The 19,689-nt window shown below is 36.3% G+C and overlaps 1 protein-coding gene across 1 annotated transcript; it reads left to right on the forward strand.

The window, feature by feature from the left end:
- The first annotated feature begins 658 nt into the window (after window positions 1-658).
- LOC114264137 (receptor like protein 27) lies at window positions 659-8,434 on the forward strand. Its single transcript, XM_082901472.1, has 2 exons — window positions 659-2,943; window positions 8,273-8,434. Exon 1 carries the CDS (start codon window positions 1,032-1,034, stop codon window positions 2,919-2,921), a length of 1,890 nt encoding a protein of 629 aa, XP_082757598.1. The 5' UTR covers window positions 659-1,031; the 3' UTR covers window positions 2,922-2,943; window positions 8,273-8,434.
- The last annotated feature ends 11,255 nt before the right edge of the window (window positions 8,435-19,689 follow it).

Here is a 19,689-nt window from a genome sequence, read left to right on the forward strand (position 1 = left end):
GGGAAGGAGTCACGTGTGATGGTCTGACGGGTCACGTGATTGGGCTTGACCTCAGTTGTAGCCAGCTCTATGGCAGTATCCATCTTAACAGTAGCCTCTTCCAACTCTCTCACCTCCACCACCTCAATCTCGCCTTCAATCACTTCAATTACTCCCACATTCCATCAGCATTTGCTCACTTTCCCAATTTGACACATCTCAACCTATCTTCCAGTTTTTCAGGCTCAATCCCATCAGAAATTCGCCACCTGTCCAAACTAGTTTCACTCGATCTCTCCTCCTATAGCGATCAACTAAGACTTGAACCGCACAATTTCAGAATGATGCTCAAAAACCTAACCCAATTGCAAGAACTTGTCCTTTCTGGTGTAAACATATCTTCAATTGTACCGGTGTCTTTGACGAATATGTCTTCTTTGACATATCTCGATCTTACTTACACCGGGTTGCATGAGAAATTACCGGATAGCATTTTTCACCTTCCAAACTTGCAAATTCTCTCTTTAGGAGACAACTATGATCTCACTGGTAATTTACCCAAAGTAAACTGGAGTAGTAGTAGTTCCCTCCAGCAGTTGTATCTCGGGTATTCCGGTTTTTCTGGAGAATTACCAGATTCAATTGGCTATCTCACGTCTTTGACGTCCTTGGATCTCAGCTCTACAAGTTTTTCTGGAGAATTACCAGATTCAATTGGCTATCTCAGGTCTCTGACGTCCTTGGATCTCAGTGGTTGCATATTCTCCGGGTCCATTCCTGAATCACTCGGGAACCTTACACAGATCACTGATATATCCTTCTTGGGAAATAGTTTCAACGGTCAGATCCCATTTACTTTCTCAAATCTTAATCAGCTCATTTCCTTGGATCTTTCTAGAAATAATCTCCATGGAAAAATTCCTAATTTTATCGGTAAGCTGATAAAGCTAGAGTATTTAGCACTTGGAGATAACAATTTCAATGGTCCATTTCCATGTTGGGTAGCCAACCTGACAAAACTTGGTTTTTAAGATATATCAAGTAGTGAACTGATGGGTCCCATTCCCTCCAACATTAGTGGGCTAAACAACCTACAAGCACTTTTCTTGTACAATAACTTACTGAATGGGACACTACCATATTGGTTGTTGAATCTTCCGTCATTGACGGAATTACAACTGGATAGTAATCGACTAACTGGCCAAATTCCTGAGTTCCAGCATAAATCAAAATTGATGCTCATTGGCTTGAGTCATAATGAACTACGTGGCCCCATTCCACAATCAATTTCAAATCTTGTGAATTTGACACGACTTGATCTTTCGTCAAATAATTTTAGTGGTGTTGTGGAGCTACAAACATTCTCAAATCTAAAAAATCTTGATAGTCTTGATCTTTCATACAATAGTCTGTCAGTGAGCACCATCAACAATATCAACAATACCTTGCCTACGCTTAGGTTCTTCTATATGACTTCTTGCAAGATAAAGGAATTTTGTGATTTCTTTAAAGCCTTAGAGAATGTTGAACAACTAGACATTTCCAACAATGAAATTCATGGAAAGATTCCAAAATGGGCTGGCGTCATCGGGAAGGCTTCATTGCAGTACTTAAATCTTTCCCACAACTTTCTAACAGGTATAAACCAATTTCCTTGGAAGAATCTTGACACTCTTGATCTTCGTTCCAACTTGATTCAAGGACAACTCCCAATTCCACCACTCTTTGTATCTTACTTCTTCATCTCACAAAATAAACTCACCGGAGAAATTCCTTCTTCAATTTGCAATGTGAGATCCCTTTCCATCCTTGATTTGTCTCACAACCACTTGAGTGGTGCAATTCCACAATGTTTGGGAAACTTCAGCAACATTCTATCTGTATTAGATCTGCAGTTCAATGCCTTTCAAGGGAACATCCCAATGATATTTGGAAAGGGTAATCAGTTGGAAATTCTTAATTTGAATGGAAATCAGTTCGAAGGACCAATTCCACGATCCTTAACCAATTGTAGACAGTTACAAATTCTAGACCTCGGAAACAACAAGATAAATGACACTTTTCCATACTGGTTGGGAATACTTCCAGAGTTACGGGTTCTTGTCTTGCGATCCAACAAATTTCACGGTCCAATAGACACTTCCAAGCCAAAACTCTATTTCCCTAAACTCCAAATTGTTGACCTCTCCCACAATAAGTTCACTGGTCATTTGCCAGAGAGATATTTCAAAATTTTCAAAGCTATGAGGAATATAGCTATGCCAAATGGAATATATTGGAGAGTTAGAGAATATTATTCAGTTACGGTGACGATGAAGGGGTTTGATTATTATTTAACGACAACTTTGATTGTCTTCGTAGCAATTGATTTATCATCTAACAAATTTAGTGGAGATATTCCAAATGTCATCGGAAAGCTTAATTCTCTCATAGTGCTTAATTTATCTCATAATAGCCTTACAGGCCTTATTCCATCATCTTTAGGAGACTTGACACAGCTTGAATCACTAGACCTCTCTTCAAACCAGCTTATTGGGAAAATTCCTAACCATTTATTGAGTTTGACATTTCTTGAGGTCTTTAACCTTTCATGTAACCATCTCGACGGACGCATACCTCGAGGCAAACAATTTGATACATTTGGAAATGATTCATATGTTGGGAACTTGGGATTATGCGGGTTTCCATTGTCAAAGGAATGTGAAGATAATCAATCACAAGTTCAGCCGGGGGTGCTATTACAACAGGAAGATGACTCAAATTTTGTAAGTGGATTTACTTGGGAAGCCGTGGTGATGGGGTATGCGTATGGAATGGCATTGGGATTGGTTCTTGGTTTTCTCATGTTCTTAACTGGACAACCAAAGTTGTTTGTAAGAATTGTCGAAGGAAAAAAGCATAAAAAGGTGAAAATGTTGAGACAAGGTGGCAGAAGAAATTAGCAAACATGGATTATGTTTTCAGGTATGTGATGTTGATTCTTAGTTTTAATGATTTATTTTGTTAGTTATCATGAATCATGATTGTATTATACTCTCTAACTTCATGGTACTTGTTGCTTTTTTCTGATTCTATATCTTTAAAAGTTTACTATCTAATTACAGAATAAGTAAAAGGTTATTATATATATTCTGCTAGGGGTCTGCCTAATGCACATGTAGTTCTTTTTGTGAATGAGTAACACTATGAGCAATTCACTCAAGAACTAGCAGTTATACATATAGAATTGTTTCATTGACCACAACCAAAGCCAAAATAAATAAATAAAATATATGTTTTGTTGTGATTAGGCATTAAACCATGGCTTATGTTAATGCAGTTAGTTTCAAAAGCTAGTTTTGTACTGAAATAAACTATATGATTGGATTTTCTATTCGTCAATCTTGATATATTTTCCCAAATAGTTTCACTAGATTACTTTTGTTTTCCTCAATTTATGCTATACATCTTGATCATCATGATTAGCTGCAAAATTTTATCTCTGGTTGACTTTAGAAATCTTCATAGTTCACCCATAAAAGTTGCCAATTCAAGGTTATCGTATTTTCGCGTGAGACCAGTAATTCACCACATTCCCCACCTTTTATTAATGCTCAGATACATATATTATATGCATAAAATATTTGAATGAAAAGATGCACCAATTTGGCCCCAAAAGGCAGAACCCTATGAAGGAGGTGTTATCTTCTTTTTTTTTTGGTAAATCTATTTTACATACTCAAATATATGTATTGGTTATGAGTATTGTCCGAGGTTCAGATTCACCTAATTCTCATCCAAAACGACAGGAGGACATGGATAAATTTCATAATTGAAGGGACAAGATGTAATTTACTTTTTATATTTGTATATTATGCGTAATTTAGTTTTATAGTTAACTCGTTTACTTAAAAATATTTGTTGATTGCATGTCTAACTAAACGTGTTGCACTCATATCCCCTGCCTTAACCCAACTGTCAATTCTCAGGCATAGATATTTCACATATTTAGAATAGTTCACTTGACACAATATTTAATTTTCCATCATACTTTAACTCTAAGGTAGCCTTTAGTTGATTGGAATGATTTTGGGTAGTATAGAATGACTATTTCTTGATCACTCAAAAAAATTGTCATTTTTCTAAGGATAAAAACAGTTCTAACCTCGTTTCATATTATTTTAGTCTCTTGTGGCTGCTTCAGTTCTGCTTGAGGGTGATCATCAGTTCTGCTTTAGCTCTGCTTTCGTTCTGCTTTAGTTCTGCTGGTGTTTTGGAGTTGGTGTTCTGCTTGAGGGTGATCTGCTGTTCTGCTGCTGTTTTTAATTTGGCTAGTCTTTGGGTTGTCTGTTATGCTTTAAGTTTGGTTAGCCTTTTCTTAGGCGAGGTTGTTTTGGGTGTTTGTGGTTGGATCCTCACCAACCCTTGATGCTTTACACTCATCCTCTTTTTCTTATTGATGTAGTAGTTTTCTTCTTTAATATAGTTCTCTTCTTTGCTGTTCAAAAAAAAAGTTTCAATTTTATCATTTTGGTTCTTAAAGTTGTCAATTTAAGTTAATTTGATCATATCTCTAATGTCCGTTTACATTGATAACGGGAAACGTATTTTATCCTTGGATAAAAGACAATTTTGGTCTCTAAAGTATGCACTTCTTGTCATTTTAGTTCCTTAAGATTTAATTTTATTGTTTTGGTTCTTAGAGTTGTTACAGGTGGCCATCGACCCGTTGGCCCGTCCAGCTCGACTCTATTTTTTTAGGATTTGGGAAGGTTGTTTTAACCCATAGTGTCTGGCTGGACCAATATTTTTAGCCCAATATATTAATGTGAAGAGTTAAGAATTTTTACTTTCAATCCAGCTCGGCCCAACTCAGCCAGCTATTAAATTAATTAATTATAATATATTAAAAATTTTTTTTTTTTGTTGGGATGTAGACTTTATCTTTATTAATTTTATTGAAATTGACATTTGTAGCGATGTTTAATTCAATTTATTTAAGAAATCCTTCAATTTATAATGAAATTCTTCAATTTATAATGATGTCAGTATATTTATTTAAGAAAATATAATGAGTGATTAAATTTAATTATGAAATGTTTTAATTTTTGTTTTTAACATATAGGTCGATGGGTGGACTTGGGATTTGTAATTATTTTTTGGTCGACTTGGACAGATGTCAAGGCCTGATGTTAGGACCGGGTCGGACTTGGGAAGATATAAAATCTCTTATTATGTAGTGACGGTCCAACCCGACCAATGCTCACCTCTAGTTTGAGCAAAGACCAAATTAACACAAATTGACAACTTTGATGACCAAATAACAAAATCAAAATTTAAGGGACTAAATTAACAAGGAATACATACTTTGAGGACTAAAATTATCTTTTATCTATATTCTTGTTATCAATGTAGATGGACGTTAGACCTAAAACTAAATTGACTTAAATTGATAATTTTGAAGACCAAAATAACAAAATTGAAGCTTAAAGGGCTAAAATGACAAGAGCACATACTTTAGGGACTAAAGTTATCTTTTATCCTTTTTCTAGATTGGTGAATAGTGATTTTATTTGCAATACACATTCCTTTCTTTTTTTACCGAACCGATGGAATAATCAATACCATTCCAACATGTATTTTAATCAAATACTAACTTAGAAGCCAAATGGTATGTAAAGCTCCAAGTGCTTGCTAGTTTTACATTTAGGGCATGTTTGTTTGGACAAACTTGGCCATAGAATTGGACTAATAATCTAATAAAATGCATAAATACATAGTATCCCTCGTACAAAATAAAAGATTAATGAGAGGTTTGGACTATCAACCTCATCGTATAATCCCATACCAATCCAAATATAAGATATGATACACAATCCAAAAGAATTAATAATCTCAAACTATCCTAATAATGTTAATTCCATAAATCCAATCCACTCAAACAAACATATTACTGATTTTAAGGGAAAAACCATTGGATTCAAGCTATCCACCAATCTATAATGTGTATTTGTAAGTCATAGTAGCAATCTGCATGCCACGTTTAACGAACTGCATGACAAATAAAATAAAAGTTATTGCAGTGAATTTTGCGACCTGCAGTTAAATACAAAGTAGAAATACAAAAACCTCATTTCATGACCCTATTTGAATATTGGCCAATGATAATTTGTGGATTGACATGGTGATTATGGTTTATAACTATGACTCTCATTATGTATTTCATTTGTATTGACTAATTTATTAACACTATATTTGGGAACTTAGGAGAGGAAAGAAAAGAAATGATTACTTAAGTAATAAGAGAAAATAAAAGAAAAGAAATGATTGTGATATCTCTCATTTTTGTTTGGATAAGGAAGAAATAAAAGAAAAGAAATAATTGTGATTTCTCTCATTTTTGTTTGGTTAGGTTTCATTAAGAGAAAAGAAAAGAAATTATTTTATGTTATATTACCAAAATAACCTTTTTATATTTTCAATCATTTTATTTCTTTTATTTTTATAGGGACAAAATTGGTATTATGAAAATAGTGGTTTCTTTTCTCTTCCAATCTCTCCACTTTTGGAAAGATTGAAAATGAGGCTTATAAGAGAAATGAGTTTCTCTCCATTTCTCTTCATTTCTTCCCATTTCTCTCTACTTAGATTATCCAAACAAATAAGAGAAATATATATCACTCTATTTCTTTTCTTTTCTCTCTAAATCACTCAATCCAAACATAGCATAAAGGCTCTCTACTGTCTTATTAACTTTTAAATATTTTTTCAAATTTAAAATTTAAATACAACCTCAATTCTTTAACCATAATAACCCCCCCCCCACCATCTATGTGATACTGATATTGTTTGCTTTGGGTCTGTGGACCATCACGATATGCTTTAGGTCCATGGATCATCACAATTATATCTTTATGTCATCTCACAAAAGACCTCACATAGTTCAGGATGGGTTATTCCATGTATGGTTGGTTAGACTATTAATATCTATCCAATATGGGATTGAGGTGTCACACATGTTGAAGTTGAATACATATTGCCTATGCATTCGTTATTTTCTTTATTTTTATTTTTATTTTTGGGAAAAATCTATTTTACCTCCTTGTAGTATAACTCTATAACACTTTACCCTTTATGTCTTCTTCTTTTATTTTTTGCTCTTTGTAAATAAATAAATAAATTTGCCCCCATGACTAAGCAAAAAGTTAAAAAAAAAATGACACAAAACTAATTTAAGAAACTAGAGTTCCCTAAAAAAAAATTTAAAATAAACTTCATTTTTAATTATAATTAATTTATGATTTCATTTGTTAAATATATATGTACATGTTTAATTTAAAATTTTATTAAATAATAAATTGAGGTAAAAATTAAAAATTAGATTACATGACTTTTATGATTTAATTTGTTATATATATGTATTATGCATATGTTTAATTTTAAATGTTATTAAATAAAGTAATTTTATGGTAATAAATTATGGTGTTTAGTTTAATTTATGATTTAATTTGTTATATCTATATGTTTATATTTATTTTAAAATGTTATTAAATAAAAAAATGGTTAAAGATTAAAAATTAGGTTTTGACAATGTGATGATTAATTTTTATAATAATAAATTAAGGTGTTTAGGTTAATTTAATTACAAAAATGCTTGGGACCTCTAATTAGAGGTGCCACTAGTGATGTGGCAGTAGGTGGGACCCACTGCCACTGTTAGGTTTTTTTTTTTTTTTTCACCTCATTAGAGGTGTGTTTTAAAGCCTCTAAATTAGGGGTCTCTAGCATCACTGATTTAATTATATATATATAATATGTATGTTTAATTTAAAATATTATTTTTTTTAGATAGTCATTTTTAATAACATTTAAAATGTTATTAAATAAGAAATTTAGATTTAAAAAAGAACAAAAAGGTAAAACAAGGCTAGATTCGTTTTCTTCCATTGAAATTTAATTTTAATAAAAAAAAATTTCCTTCTCCACTTTCAAAATAAGAATGTGAGACACACTCTCTTTTAGTTTGGATGGAAAATATAACTCTAATAGTTTAGTTTAAAATATGTGGTTATTAGTTTTAAAAGACATGGAGGTAAAATGCTATTGGGTCATATCATAAAGAGGTAAATAGATTTTACCCTTTATTTTTTGCATAAAACTTGAATTTTTTGCCTATTATCCACTCTTCATTATCAATAATTTCTTAAATTTCATGCATTTTATTTGCGATTTCATGTTACGTCGTCATTTTCCCAAATTCTTATAAACTAAGCACTTGAACTTACATGTTTTTCTCTCTAAATCCTTGTTGCAGGTTAAAACAGAAAACTATTATTGCTATTGTAACATATGATAATGTTGGAATAATGAAGTTGGTGGTTGAGGTACACATGGACAAAGTTTGGGCTAATATTTGATAATATTGTTGTAAAAGTAGATTGAGTGATTGTCATATGGTACTATTTGTGATGTTGGCTTGATTGTGTATTCTGTTCTACTATGTTCTATGTTTGTGATTGCTTCTTTTTTTCTTTTTCTTTTTTTCATTTTCTCAATGAGTGTATATTTTATTCAATTTTTTTTTATTATTAGACATAGAGATAGTGGATTCATTCATATTTTTGACTTGGTACAAAGAAAAGCATGCATGAGTATTATCATTTAAAATTAAGGATTAATTACTTAAAAGTCCTAATGTCGGTAGGTGTAGTAGCTCAAGTCCTGTGTAATAGTGTTTAGACGCACAAGTCCCATTTTGGAATGCAATTGATGTTTCTGCCCTTTTAAATCTAACGTTTTAGAGATGCAACTTCAGATAAACAAAACGTCCCAAAGAAAATCTACAACTAGAAGGAGCAAAGTCTGCATCTTCATCGATCTTTTTAAACACTAGATGAAGATGACCGTTTGGATTATTTGAGGATTTTTAAGTTGGAGGTTTGCGATGCCTCAACTTTTTATGCTTCCGGTTCGATATGTTCTCTTCCTTCATCACTTCGATTCGCAACGACTCTCTATTTGCGTGTAAATGCTTGATTGCTCAATTTCAAGGTTTAGAACAGAGCATATTAAATCGACTAAAGAGATGGGTCAGGAGATCTAGCTTGTAGGTAAGAACTGAGATATTCTCAGTTCAAAAACTGAGAATGTTCTTAATTTAAAATTGAGAATGATTTCAATTTGCAAAAATATCTAGTAACATGATAAATTGAATAGATTGTGATTATCGGATCTACTTAATTTTTTTGTGAATGAAACATACGAAATACTCGATAAAATGAACTATTTGAATCTTCAAAACGGGTTAGTAATGAGATTCAGAAGCCCAAACAATACGCTTCAATCTAGATTATGGACAGAAAGGAATCCTCCATAAATAAAATATCCTATCATTCAATATTGAAGTCATCAGCTATAACTATATGTAGAACAAATCATATAATATAAGTAGGGTTTTCTCCTAAGAAACTTTAGAACTGTGTCACGTGTCACTTTTACCCTCTTAGAATTTTGCCAAGTCTCCTTTCTATAATTAAAGAAATATATTTATGTCTTTTAAGGCCTTGCTTAGAAATATACTATTTTAGTATCTTTTTAATTTTTTTACTAAAATATAAGGTAAAAAATTAATATATTTGGCTTATTGGCTTTTTTGTATAGCTTATTGGTCTTTTTAATTTTTTTAATGATTTTTTTACTTTTAAACTAAAATTCAATGTTGCCAAGCAAGGCCTAACTTTTATGAATTTCATTTTCCTCTTGCATTTTTTCTCTCATCTCTATCTTTTCTCTTTTATTCCTCTACGTCTTTCTTATTTTTTCTACGAATGCATTATTTTGTATTTATATTTTTTAGAGGTATTTATGTATAGGTCCTGATAAGTAGATTTATTGTCTAGTAGGTCCTATGATAATTAATGGCATTTTTCATCAAACACTATTAAAAAATGTCACTAATTGTTTAACTTTCAACGATTGTTTGAAAATTGTCACAAAAAATGTTATTAATTATAAGTTTTAGCGACAGTTTAAAAAAATCATCACAAAAAAGCGTTACTAATTTTTAACTTTCAGCGACAGTTTGAAAAATTCGTTACTGAAAAACGTCACTAGTTATAAGTTTTAGCGATAATTTATACAAAATGTGTTAAAAAAAAGTTACTAATTGTCAATTTTTAGTGGCATGCAAAAAAATCGTCACAAAAAATTATTTTTAGTGACAATTTTACTATGACTTATTTTCAATAAGATTTGATGGAAATTAAACTATTGGGACCTATTGATATTTTACCATATATTTTAATTTATACTCTATATATTTATGTTTATAAATTTTAAAATGTAGAAGAAAATTATGATTTTGAAATACTTAGTATGGTAAAGCAAATGTAACGGTTATTATAATAATTTAAAAAAAAAAAAGAAAGAAAAAGAAAAAGAAAGAGGGGGAATTTGATGGTCTACCTATAGAAATTAGGAGTACATGAATACGCGTAGGAAATAATGTGAATGTAACATGTAGATTTAATTTATAAAAAATAAAAATAAAAAATGAAATAAAATAAGTCTCTTTTTCACGAAATCCTTTCAGTAAGGGGGGGGGGGGGGGGGGGGGAATGTAGATTTATAAAAAATGTTGATGGTCAATGACTTTTATCATTGGTTTTGTTAATTCTATTAATTTTATAATATGACATTAAAAATAAGAAAATATTACTGAATTGATGTTATGTAGGCATTATAAGAATTAGAATCCTTTTATTTGTTGTAAACTATTTTCATCAAATTACACTTTTTTGATCCTTATAATTTCAATTTACTCAATTTTATCCCTAAACTTTTGAGTTTGTCTCAATTTGATTCAATATTAAAATTGTTAGCATTTTTTTTTATGAAAAATGCACACATAAATATGTTTTTAGGGGCAAATTTATAAGCACGATCAACTCAAGGAGTTATCCTCAACCAACTCAATAATAATTTTTTTGTTAAAAATTCTAACAATATTATTAATTGGACAAAAGTGACACAAAATCTAAAATTAAAGGTCAAAACTGAATCAATTGAAAGTGTAGAGACTAAAATGACACTTGAGTTAAAGTATAAGGATAATTGATATAATTTGCTCTTTAGTATTTTATGGGGGAAAAAATTAGTATTGACGTAACATTATACAAATGCAACATTTTATCATTATTTATTGCTAAAACATAACAATGGCTAAACATCAAACTATTGAAAATGCTATTTATGACACCACGTTGGACAAGTAATTATTAGAGGTGGCAAATCGGCAAGTTTGAATGGGAAATGAGTCAAAAGAGTGTTAGCCCAAAACTACCCGTTTAGATAGCGGGTTGTATGCGGTCAGGTTGGATACGGGTCATAGTAGACCGACCCAACCCCCCTTTCTTTTCTTTTTTTGTTTTTGTTTTGTTTTGTTTTTTTAAGCCATGCCTTTCACTAGTTATGTTTGTGAATCACAACTATCTACTGTAAGTATATGATTAATATGTTTCAGCGTAACTTTCAATGGTTTTGCTCCAAAACACGTTAACCATCTACTGTAATATATATACCTTAATATGTCTTTCATTGATTTTTTTAAAGACATTAAAAACAAGAAAATAAATAATACGATCTAAAGAAATAGATAATGGAAAATGCTCCGTAGCTCGAGAAAGTGAGGCTCGAATGGCTCGAATAGTACAAAAAATATTATCTTACCGGTAAGAGAATCAAAAAACATCTTAAAACGACGTCGTTTTGGGATTTTGAGCCACTCGAGCCACGGAAAATTCGAGCTACGAATCGGAACCGATAGATAATATGACCATAGAATTCAATGTGCAAATACGGGCGGGTTAAAACGGATTAAGTAATAAAATAACTTAATCTAAACCCGCCCACTTAATAAACAGGTTAGATAAAATTGAGTATGGGTTAGGCAAATCAATCCAACTAACCTGTTTATTTTAATGAACTTCTTTTCTAGTAGATTCAAATTGAAAATAAAAAAGAAATGGTACCAAACAAAAAATGTCAAAAATAATTTTTAGAAATTACTAATGTTGCATAAAATGCAAATAAAAAGTTTTAAATTAAAATATTAAGATGTATAACATATATATAATTAATTTAAATTTTTGTAAGATGTATATTAAAATATATATGTAAATAGAACTAGAAGGAGTTGAAAAGAGGAATTCAAGAATCCAAGCTAGAGAGAGAGAGATTTAAAAGGTGTAATATATTTAATTGTTTGGTTTCAATTTTAGAATTTACTTTAAAAAAATTTTTAGCAAATAAAAATTAATTTGGAAAAATTAAACACCAAAAAAATATATGAAAATTGAGAGGGTGAATTGTGAACAAATTGGGCCGAGCTAGGACGAGTGTTCTTTAGAAGTTGGACCACACAATGGGCCAAGGAGGTATTTTGTATTTCGGCTTTGGGCCGAGGTAAGTATCGGGACGGTTGGATGTGTTGCTGAAATTGAGACCTATTTACCTTCTGACCGAGATTAGTAGCAGGGTGATGGGCCGAGCTGGGTATAGCTTGGCATGATGCCGACCTGTGACAGGGTTATCACGGTTCACCCATGTTGAGCACGGAGCCGAAGTAACTTGGTTGACCGCAGTGTCAACCGAGGTAAATGGTTCAACCATCTCACTTGGTTTGCAGTGATGAGGGTGTTATCCTTGGGAATATGATTCTTGGGAGGACTCTTATAAGATGAGTTAGAGTCCTACTAGGATTGTGCTAGGTAAAATTTATAAAAGCTCATGACAAGACCTATGTACAAGTATCACAATTTTTACTTTCAAAATACACAGAGCTTTGGTGTTTATTGTCTATTTGCTGACTTAGGCATCAGAGAGGTTTCCAATACACACCCACCGGCTAGCTCACGTTTGTGTTTTCAGGTGATAAAGCGACAACATTTGAAAGCATGCAAACTTGATCAATAGGATTATACGATAAGATTATTTCGTACTCGTACAATTGGCGCCGTCTGTAGAAAGCACAAAGAACAAGACATTTTGATCAAGTTTTCCTCCTTAGTTGAAATCAATGGCGCACAATGAAGATTTGTTGCAATCTGCTATTGATGGGCAAACCCTAGAGGGGGGCAGGAGACGCGAAGATTTACCTTTTATCCCACCCATGGCAGAGTTAGACCCCCAGTGACGGAACTCCCAGAGGGACACATGAGGGAGACGGGGCTCCAGTCCTCGTCGCTCTCAAAGTCCTGAAAAGCAGAGGCAGAGGTTGGATCCTTAGGTTCTGGAGGATCGCGTAAGGGAGCAAGACAAATTAATAAGGAGGATGGCGGCAGACATGGAGACTATGAAGCGCCCGATAAAGGGCAAAAGGATGGCGACGAAAGAGGGGTGCAAAGGTAACATGCTCTCTTACCACTCAGAAGATCGTGACCGACAAGTCACACCATCACAAGCTGATAGTAGAAGCCTCAGAACAGGTGACACTCAATCAAGGACTTCTAGAACTCGTTACTCCAGGTCTGACATAACGAGGACTAAAAGGTCCTCCACGGAAGGAAGTAGTTACAGGCCCTCGCACTTGCACCAAATGACGTTTAGGCACACGGAGTTGCCAAGGTCGGCGGACAGTGCTTGAGGAAAGGGCTCGAATGAGAGAAGGCACTCGAGCACGCGACCTTCGTAGAGTCTCTGCACTACAACGATTGGCACCTAGGACGCATGTGAATGTCGAGGTTGGAAAGCCAGAGCCACACCTTGCCTATGAACCAGCTGACAAGGCGCTAGCAAGGTTACAGAGTTCGCTATTCGTTCCGGCGATAGAGAACGCACCATTACCCTCAGGCTTTCACCAGTCTAAATTCACTATTTATGAGGGAAAGTTGGATCCCTACATGCACTTGAGCTACTTCCGCTAGGTTATGGCCATATATCGACAAAACGAGGCTCTAATGTGTATCTTGCTTCCTTCCAGCCTTGGTGACCTGGGTCTAACATGGTTTGAAAGGCTGCCAGAAGGCAGCATAGCCTCATGGGCACAGTTGGCAAAGGCATTTGTGACTAGATTCAGAATGAATAACAAGATACTAGTGGAGATTGACTAGTTACTCTCCATTGACATGGACGAGAATGAAACATTGAGGTCTTACAACAGTTGATATTGAGAGACTTTCAATCAGATTGGGGATTGCCCCATAAATCTCGCCTTTGCACAGTACAAATGGGGTTTACCAGTCGGTAACAAGTTGAGGGATTCAATGACGATGATGCCACCCCTCATGATGGAGGCCCTAATGGAAAGAGTGCATCAACATATCTGGGTAGAGGAAGATAGCGCCTGCACTAAAGTAAAATCTGGCACAACAACGGTGCCGGATAAATAGACTCCAGTGAAAGTCAACACGGTAGAACAACCAAGCAAGAATGGGCGAAGTAGACGAGCCAACAGAGAGGACCCCCAAACAAGAAAGTTGAGAGTCTGCACTGCCATTACCACAGTATTCAACAAACCTATCTATCGGATTCTTGGCGAGATACGCGATGAACCTTTTGTCCGGCGGCCAGCCAAGTTGGGAGAAGCACAAAAAAGTTACAATGAAAGGTACCGTTGCACCTTCCACGATGAAAAGGGACATCGAACTAAAAATTGTGCACCATTGAGGCAACATCTGGAGAAGTTAGTAGCCGCTGGTCACCTGGACCAGTATATAGTAGGGGGAACACAGCCAGCCCCTCAGGACCACAGCAGGCCGAGTGGGATGCCGGTCGACGGTCCACCCCAAGGCATAATCAACGTGATACATGGGATCGTTGAACCTGAGTAGGTATGTGAGCTCAGAGGGATGATCAAAAAGGCTGAGCACTTGAGGGAGGTGCTAAGTGCACAACCTACTCAAAAGGGGAAAAACGGAGGCAACAAACGTCATCTCCTTCTCTGACAAGGATCTGACAAGGCTACATTGCCCTCACAATGACACGCTGGTCGTCACTTTGCGCGTCAAGAATTTCGACATCAAGCGGATTCTAATTGACCAAGGAAGCTCGTGCGAGATAATGTACTACGAGACCTTCAAGCAACTAAAATTGGAGGACAAAGACTTGGCACCTGCAACATCTCCCCTCGTTGGTTTCAACTCAATGCCAGAATGGCCAATTGGTAAGATAATTCTGCCAGTCAAGGCAGGAACAATGACGAAATAGGTGGAATTTTAGGTATTGAAAGTCCCTTCTACCTACAACATAATCCTGGGAAGAGCATGGTTGCACACCATACGTTTGGTGGCATCAACCTACCATCAGGCATTACGATTTCCCAACGAAACCGGAGTGATTGAAGAAGTCTTAGGAGACCAAATCATGTTGAAACAGTGCTTTGTCATGGTAAACGGCAGTCGGGCTGCAAAAGGGTTTGTACAGATGGTGGAGGAGCCAGAAAGCAATGAATTGTTTGCAAATGTCGGCAAAACAGTCGAACATAAGGCAGTAGAAGACTTGGTAGAGGTAAGGATAGATGAAAAGAACCTAGAAAAGTTCTTTTTGCTCGGCTCGTCTCTGTCCAGCACTGAAAGAATAGAGGTCATGGAATTTTTAACCTCTAACATCGAAGTGTTTACTTGGACACCGTACGACATGCTTGGCATTGACCCTAATTTCATCTGCCATCAACTTAATGTCCATCCAACTGCCAGACCAATTATACAACGAACTCGCCGATCGGCACTTCTCCATGCAGAGATAGTGGCGAAGGAAGTGGGAAACTTGCTGGAGGCAAGAGCAATCAGAGAAGTACACTATCCCAGGTGGATCTCCAACACTGTAGTCATGCCAAAAAAGAATGGCAAATGGCGCGTGTGCGTGGACTACAAAACAGTTAACAAAGCATGCCCAAATGACAGTTTTCCCCTACCACGGATAGACCAACTAGCGGACCTGACAGCATGGCATAACCGACTTAGCTTCCTTGATGCGTATCGTGGTTACCATCAGATTGCTATGTATGAACCAGACCACGAGGTCACGTCATTTACAACACCCAGAGGACTATACTGTTACAAGGTCATGCCCTTTGGCTTAAAGAACGCTGGGGCTACATTCCAATGGATGGTTCCCAAAATGTTTGAACCATTGTTAGGCAGAACAATGGAGGCTTACATAGATGACATGGTGGTCAAAAGGAAAGATGAGAAGGACCATCTCAGGGACCTAGATGAAATGTTTCAAATTTTGAAGTCCCACAAGTTGCGTCTAAATGCATCTAAGTGCGCATTCGGCATAGGGTCAGGCAAATTCCTGGGCTTTCTAGTAACCAACCAGGGTATAGAAGCTGATTCCTCTCAGATCAAATCCATCTAAGATCTAGAGAGGCCCAACATGGTCAAAGAGGTACAGCATCTCACTGGCCTAGCAGCCGCGCTCAACCGATTCATAAGTCGATCGTCAGATATGTGTCAATTATTCTTCCAGGCACTGAAGGCCAAGTTTGAATGGGATGATGAATGCGACCGCGCCTTAGAAAGCTTGAAAGACTACATGACCTCTCCTCCGTTATTAGTAACCCCAGTACCAGGAGAAAAGCTCTTCTTGTACTTAGTAGTTTCACAGCATGCAGTTAGCGCAGTGTTGCTCAGAGCGGAGGGAATACAACACCTACCTATCTTTTATGTTAGTAAGACATTGCTAGGCGCTGAAACAAGGTACCTGCCGTTGGAAAAGCTGGCCTTAGCTTTGATGATGGCTTCAAGAAAGCTGTCACACTATTTCCATGCCCACACTGTGATTGTCTTGACGGCTTTCCCGTTAAAAGCCTTGTTTGAGAGAGCGGATTTTTCTGGACGGACCTTGAAATGGGCAGTGGAGTTGGGCAGTTCGATATTAATTTTCAACCAAGAACGGCAATAAAAGCCCAAGCTTTGGCAAACTTTGTGGCCGAGTTCACGCCAGGAAGTCATCATGTCTGCCCGATCGATTTGACCGGGGCAATCGAAAGAAGGAAAAAAAGTGTCTTAGGTATTTCGCAGCCCCCAAAGCAGGACGCCCAGCTGCATAGCAAGCCATACAGGCTTGATGAGAAAAAATAAGAAACAGGCCTTAGTATTCTCAACAAGGACTCACTAAAAAGTAAAGACCTGAGACAGTCAGACATTGAAGATCAAAATCGACCTGGAAGAAAACATCAGCGACACCCCTGATCCCAAGACATCATCGGTCCCTTCACTTGCTGGAAGCTATTCGTTGGAGAGATGTGGAAACTCTTCGTGAATGGAGCATCCAGCAGGCACAGTGCAGGACTTGGCATAGTCCTCATTTCACCGGATGGCCTAGCAATTGAACAAGTAGTCAACCTTGGCTTCCCAACATCCAACAATGATACGGAGTATGAAGCATTGCTAGCAAGTTTAAAATCAGCACTTCACATGAAGGCCACTGAGCTGATGGTGTACAGTGACTCCCAGCTAGTAGTCAACTAGATTTCAGGCGACTACGAGGCAAAGGATGATAGGATGGCTAAGTACCAGGAGTTGGTCAGAAAGGAAATCATGAAGTTCGAAGTAGCCCGGATAGAGCAAATTGACCGAGAAGAAAACAGTTGAACAGATGAACTGGCCGGTTTTGCGTCTATGGCTGATACATCTATCCCATACCCGTTGCTGATTGACTTCCTACCCAGACCAAATATTGAAGAACCCAAAGCAGCCGAAGCATGTTGTGCAAAGCTAGGCCCTTCTTGAATAGACCACATCATAATATTCTTCAAAGATGGCATCTTCTCTGAAGATAAGAAAGAAGCCAACAAAATTCGAACAAAGTCACAACGATTTTGGTTCTCCCCATCACTATCATTGTACAAAAGGTCTTTCATAAGGCCTTACTTGAAGTGTGTCCATCCTAGCAAGGTTGAGGCGTTTTTTTTTAGATACATAAAGATGTTTGCGGAAGCCACCAAGGGGGAAGGTCACTGGCTTACCGAGCAAATTCGCAAGGGTATTGGTGGCCATACATGCAAGCAGATTCAGAGAAATATGTCAAGAAGTGCGAGAAATGTCAGAAGTTCGCACACCAAATACATCAACTAGCTAGAGAGCTTTTACCATTGACCAGCCCGTGATCCTTTGCGATGTGGGGCCTAGACATAGTGGGACCTTTTCAACTGCGCCCGACAACAGAAAGTTCTTTCTCACAGTAACAGACTATTTCACAAAGTGGGTGGCGATAGAAGCACTCACATCTATAAAAGAGAAAGACATTAAGAAGTTCGTTTGGCAGAACATCATAACTCGATTCGGTATACCCAAGGCTCTAATATCTAACAACGGTACTCAGTTCGATGGCAAAATTTTCAAGGACTTTTGCGAAGAATTCAAGATAGAATTCTACAACTCCACACTAACGTACCCTCAAGCAAATGGCCAGGCTGAGGCTTCCAATAAAGTCGTCTTGGACGGTATGAAGAAGATGTTGGAAAGAGCAAAAGGCAAGTGGGCTAAGGAGTTTCCTCATGTTTTATAGGCTTACTGTACCACACATCAGTAATCAATTGGAGAAACACCTTTTTCCATGGCCTATGGCATAGAGCGGTAATCCCGTTCGAAGTAGGCCTCTCCACCATTAGAAGCAAAAAGTTTGACCCAAACTTGAATGGTGAGGCCATAACCTTGGAACTCGACCTTGCAGAAGAAAGGAGAGAAAGGGCATTAGTTCACATTGCCTCATACCAGCAAGAGTTATCCAAAAAATATAACAAAACAGTACACCCAAGGCAATTCAAGATTGGAGATTGGGTACTGTGCAAAGTAATGGGCAACACTTTGGTACTTGGAGATAGCAAGTTAGGACCTAACTAGGAAGGACCATACAAAGTGATTTGGTTTAGCAAGAAAAGGGGCATACCACTTGGAAGATTTGGACATCAAAGCTGTTCCCAGGCAATGGAACACGACTAACCTCAAACTGTTTTATTTTTAGCTTTTCCTTAAAACACTTGTAATTTTTCTTTTTTCAAATAAAACAAGTAGTTTTTTCCAATACAATTCTTTCTACTATAAAAGTTGTTCATAGTTACTGCCAACTAGGGGCAATCAAGAAGGTTGGTAGGTTTAACCAATCATTTAGTTCTCTTCTTTAGCCGAGATAAGGATCTAGGTTGAAGGAAGTTTTGCAGGTTTGACCAAACATGTTTTGTTCTTCAGCTGAGATAAGGATCTAGGTTGAAGGAAGGTTGGCAGGTTTAACCAACATTTAGTTCTCTTCTTCAGACGAGATAAGGATCTAGGCTGAAAGAAGTTTGGTAAGTTTGACCAAACATGTTTTGTTCCTCAGCCGAGATAAGGATATAGGCTGAAGAAAGGTTGGCAGGTTTAACCAACATTTAGTTTTCTTCTTCAGGCGAGATAAGGATCTAGGCTGAAGGAAGTTTGGTAGGTTTGACCAAACGTGTTTTGTTCCTCAGCCGAGATAAGGATCTAGGCTAAAGGAAGTTTGGCAGGTTTGACTAACATTTAGTTCTCTTCTTCAGCCGAGATAATGATCTAGGCTGAAGGAAGTTTGGCAGGTTTGACCAAACATATTTTGTTCTTCAGCCGAAATAAGGATCTAGGCTAAAGAAGGTTGGTAGGTTTAACCAACACTTTTTCTCTCATCAGCCGAGATAAGGATCTAGGCTGAAAGAAGTTTGGCAGGTTTGCCCAAACATCTTCTCTTCTTCAGCCGAGATAAGAATCTAGGTTGAAG

The sequence above is a fragment of the Camellia sinensis genome, chromosome 13 (genome assembly GCF_055761805.1).
Source record: "Camellia sinensis isolate YWXY chromosome 13, ASM5576180v1, whole genome shotgun sequence".
NCBI classification, from domain to species: domain Eukaryota; kingdom Viridiplantae; phylum Streptophyta; class Magnoliopsida; order Ericales; family Theaceae; genus Camellia; species Camellia sinensis.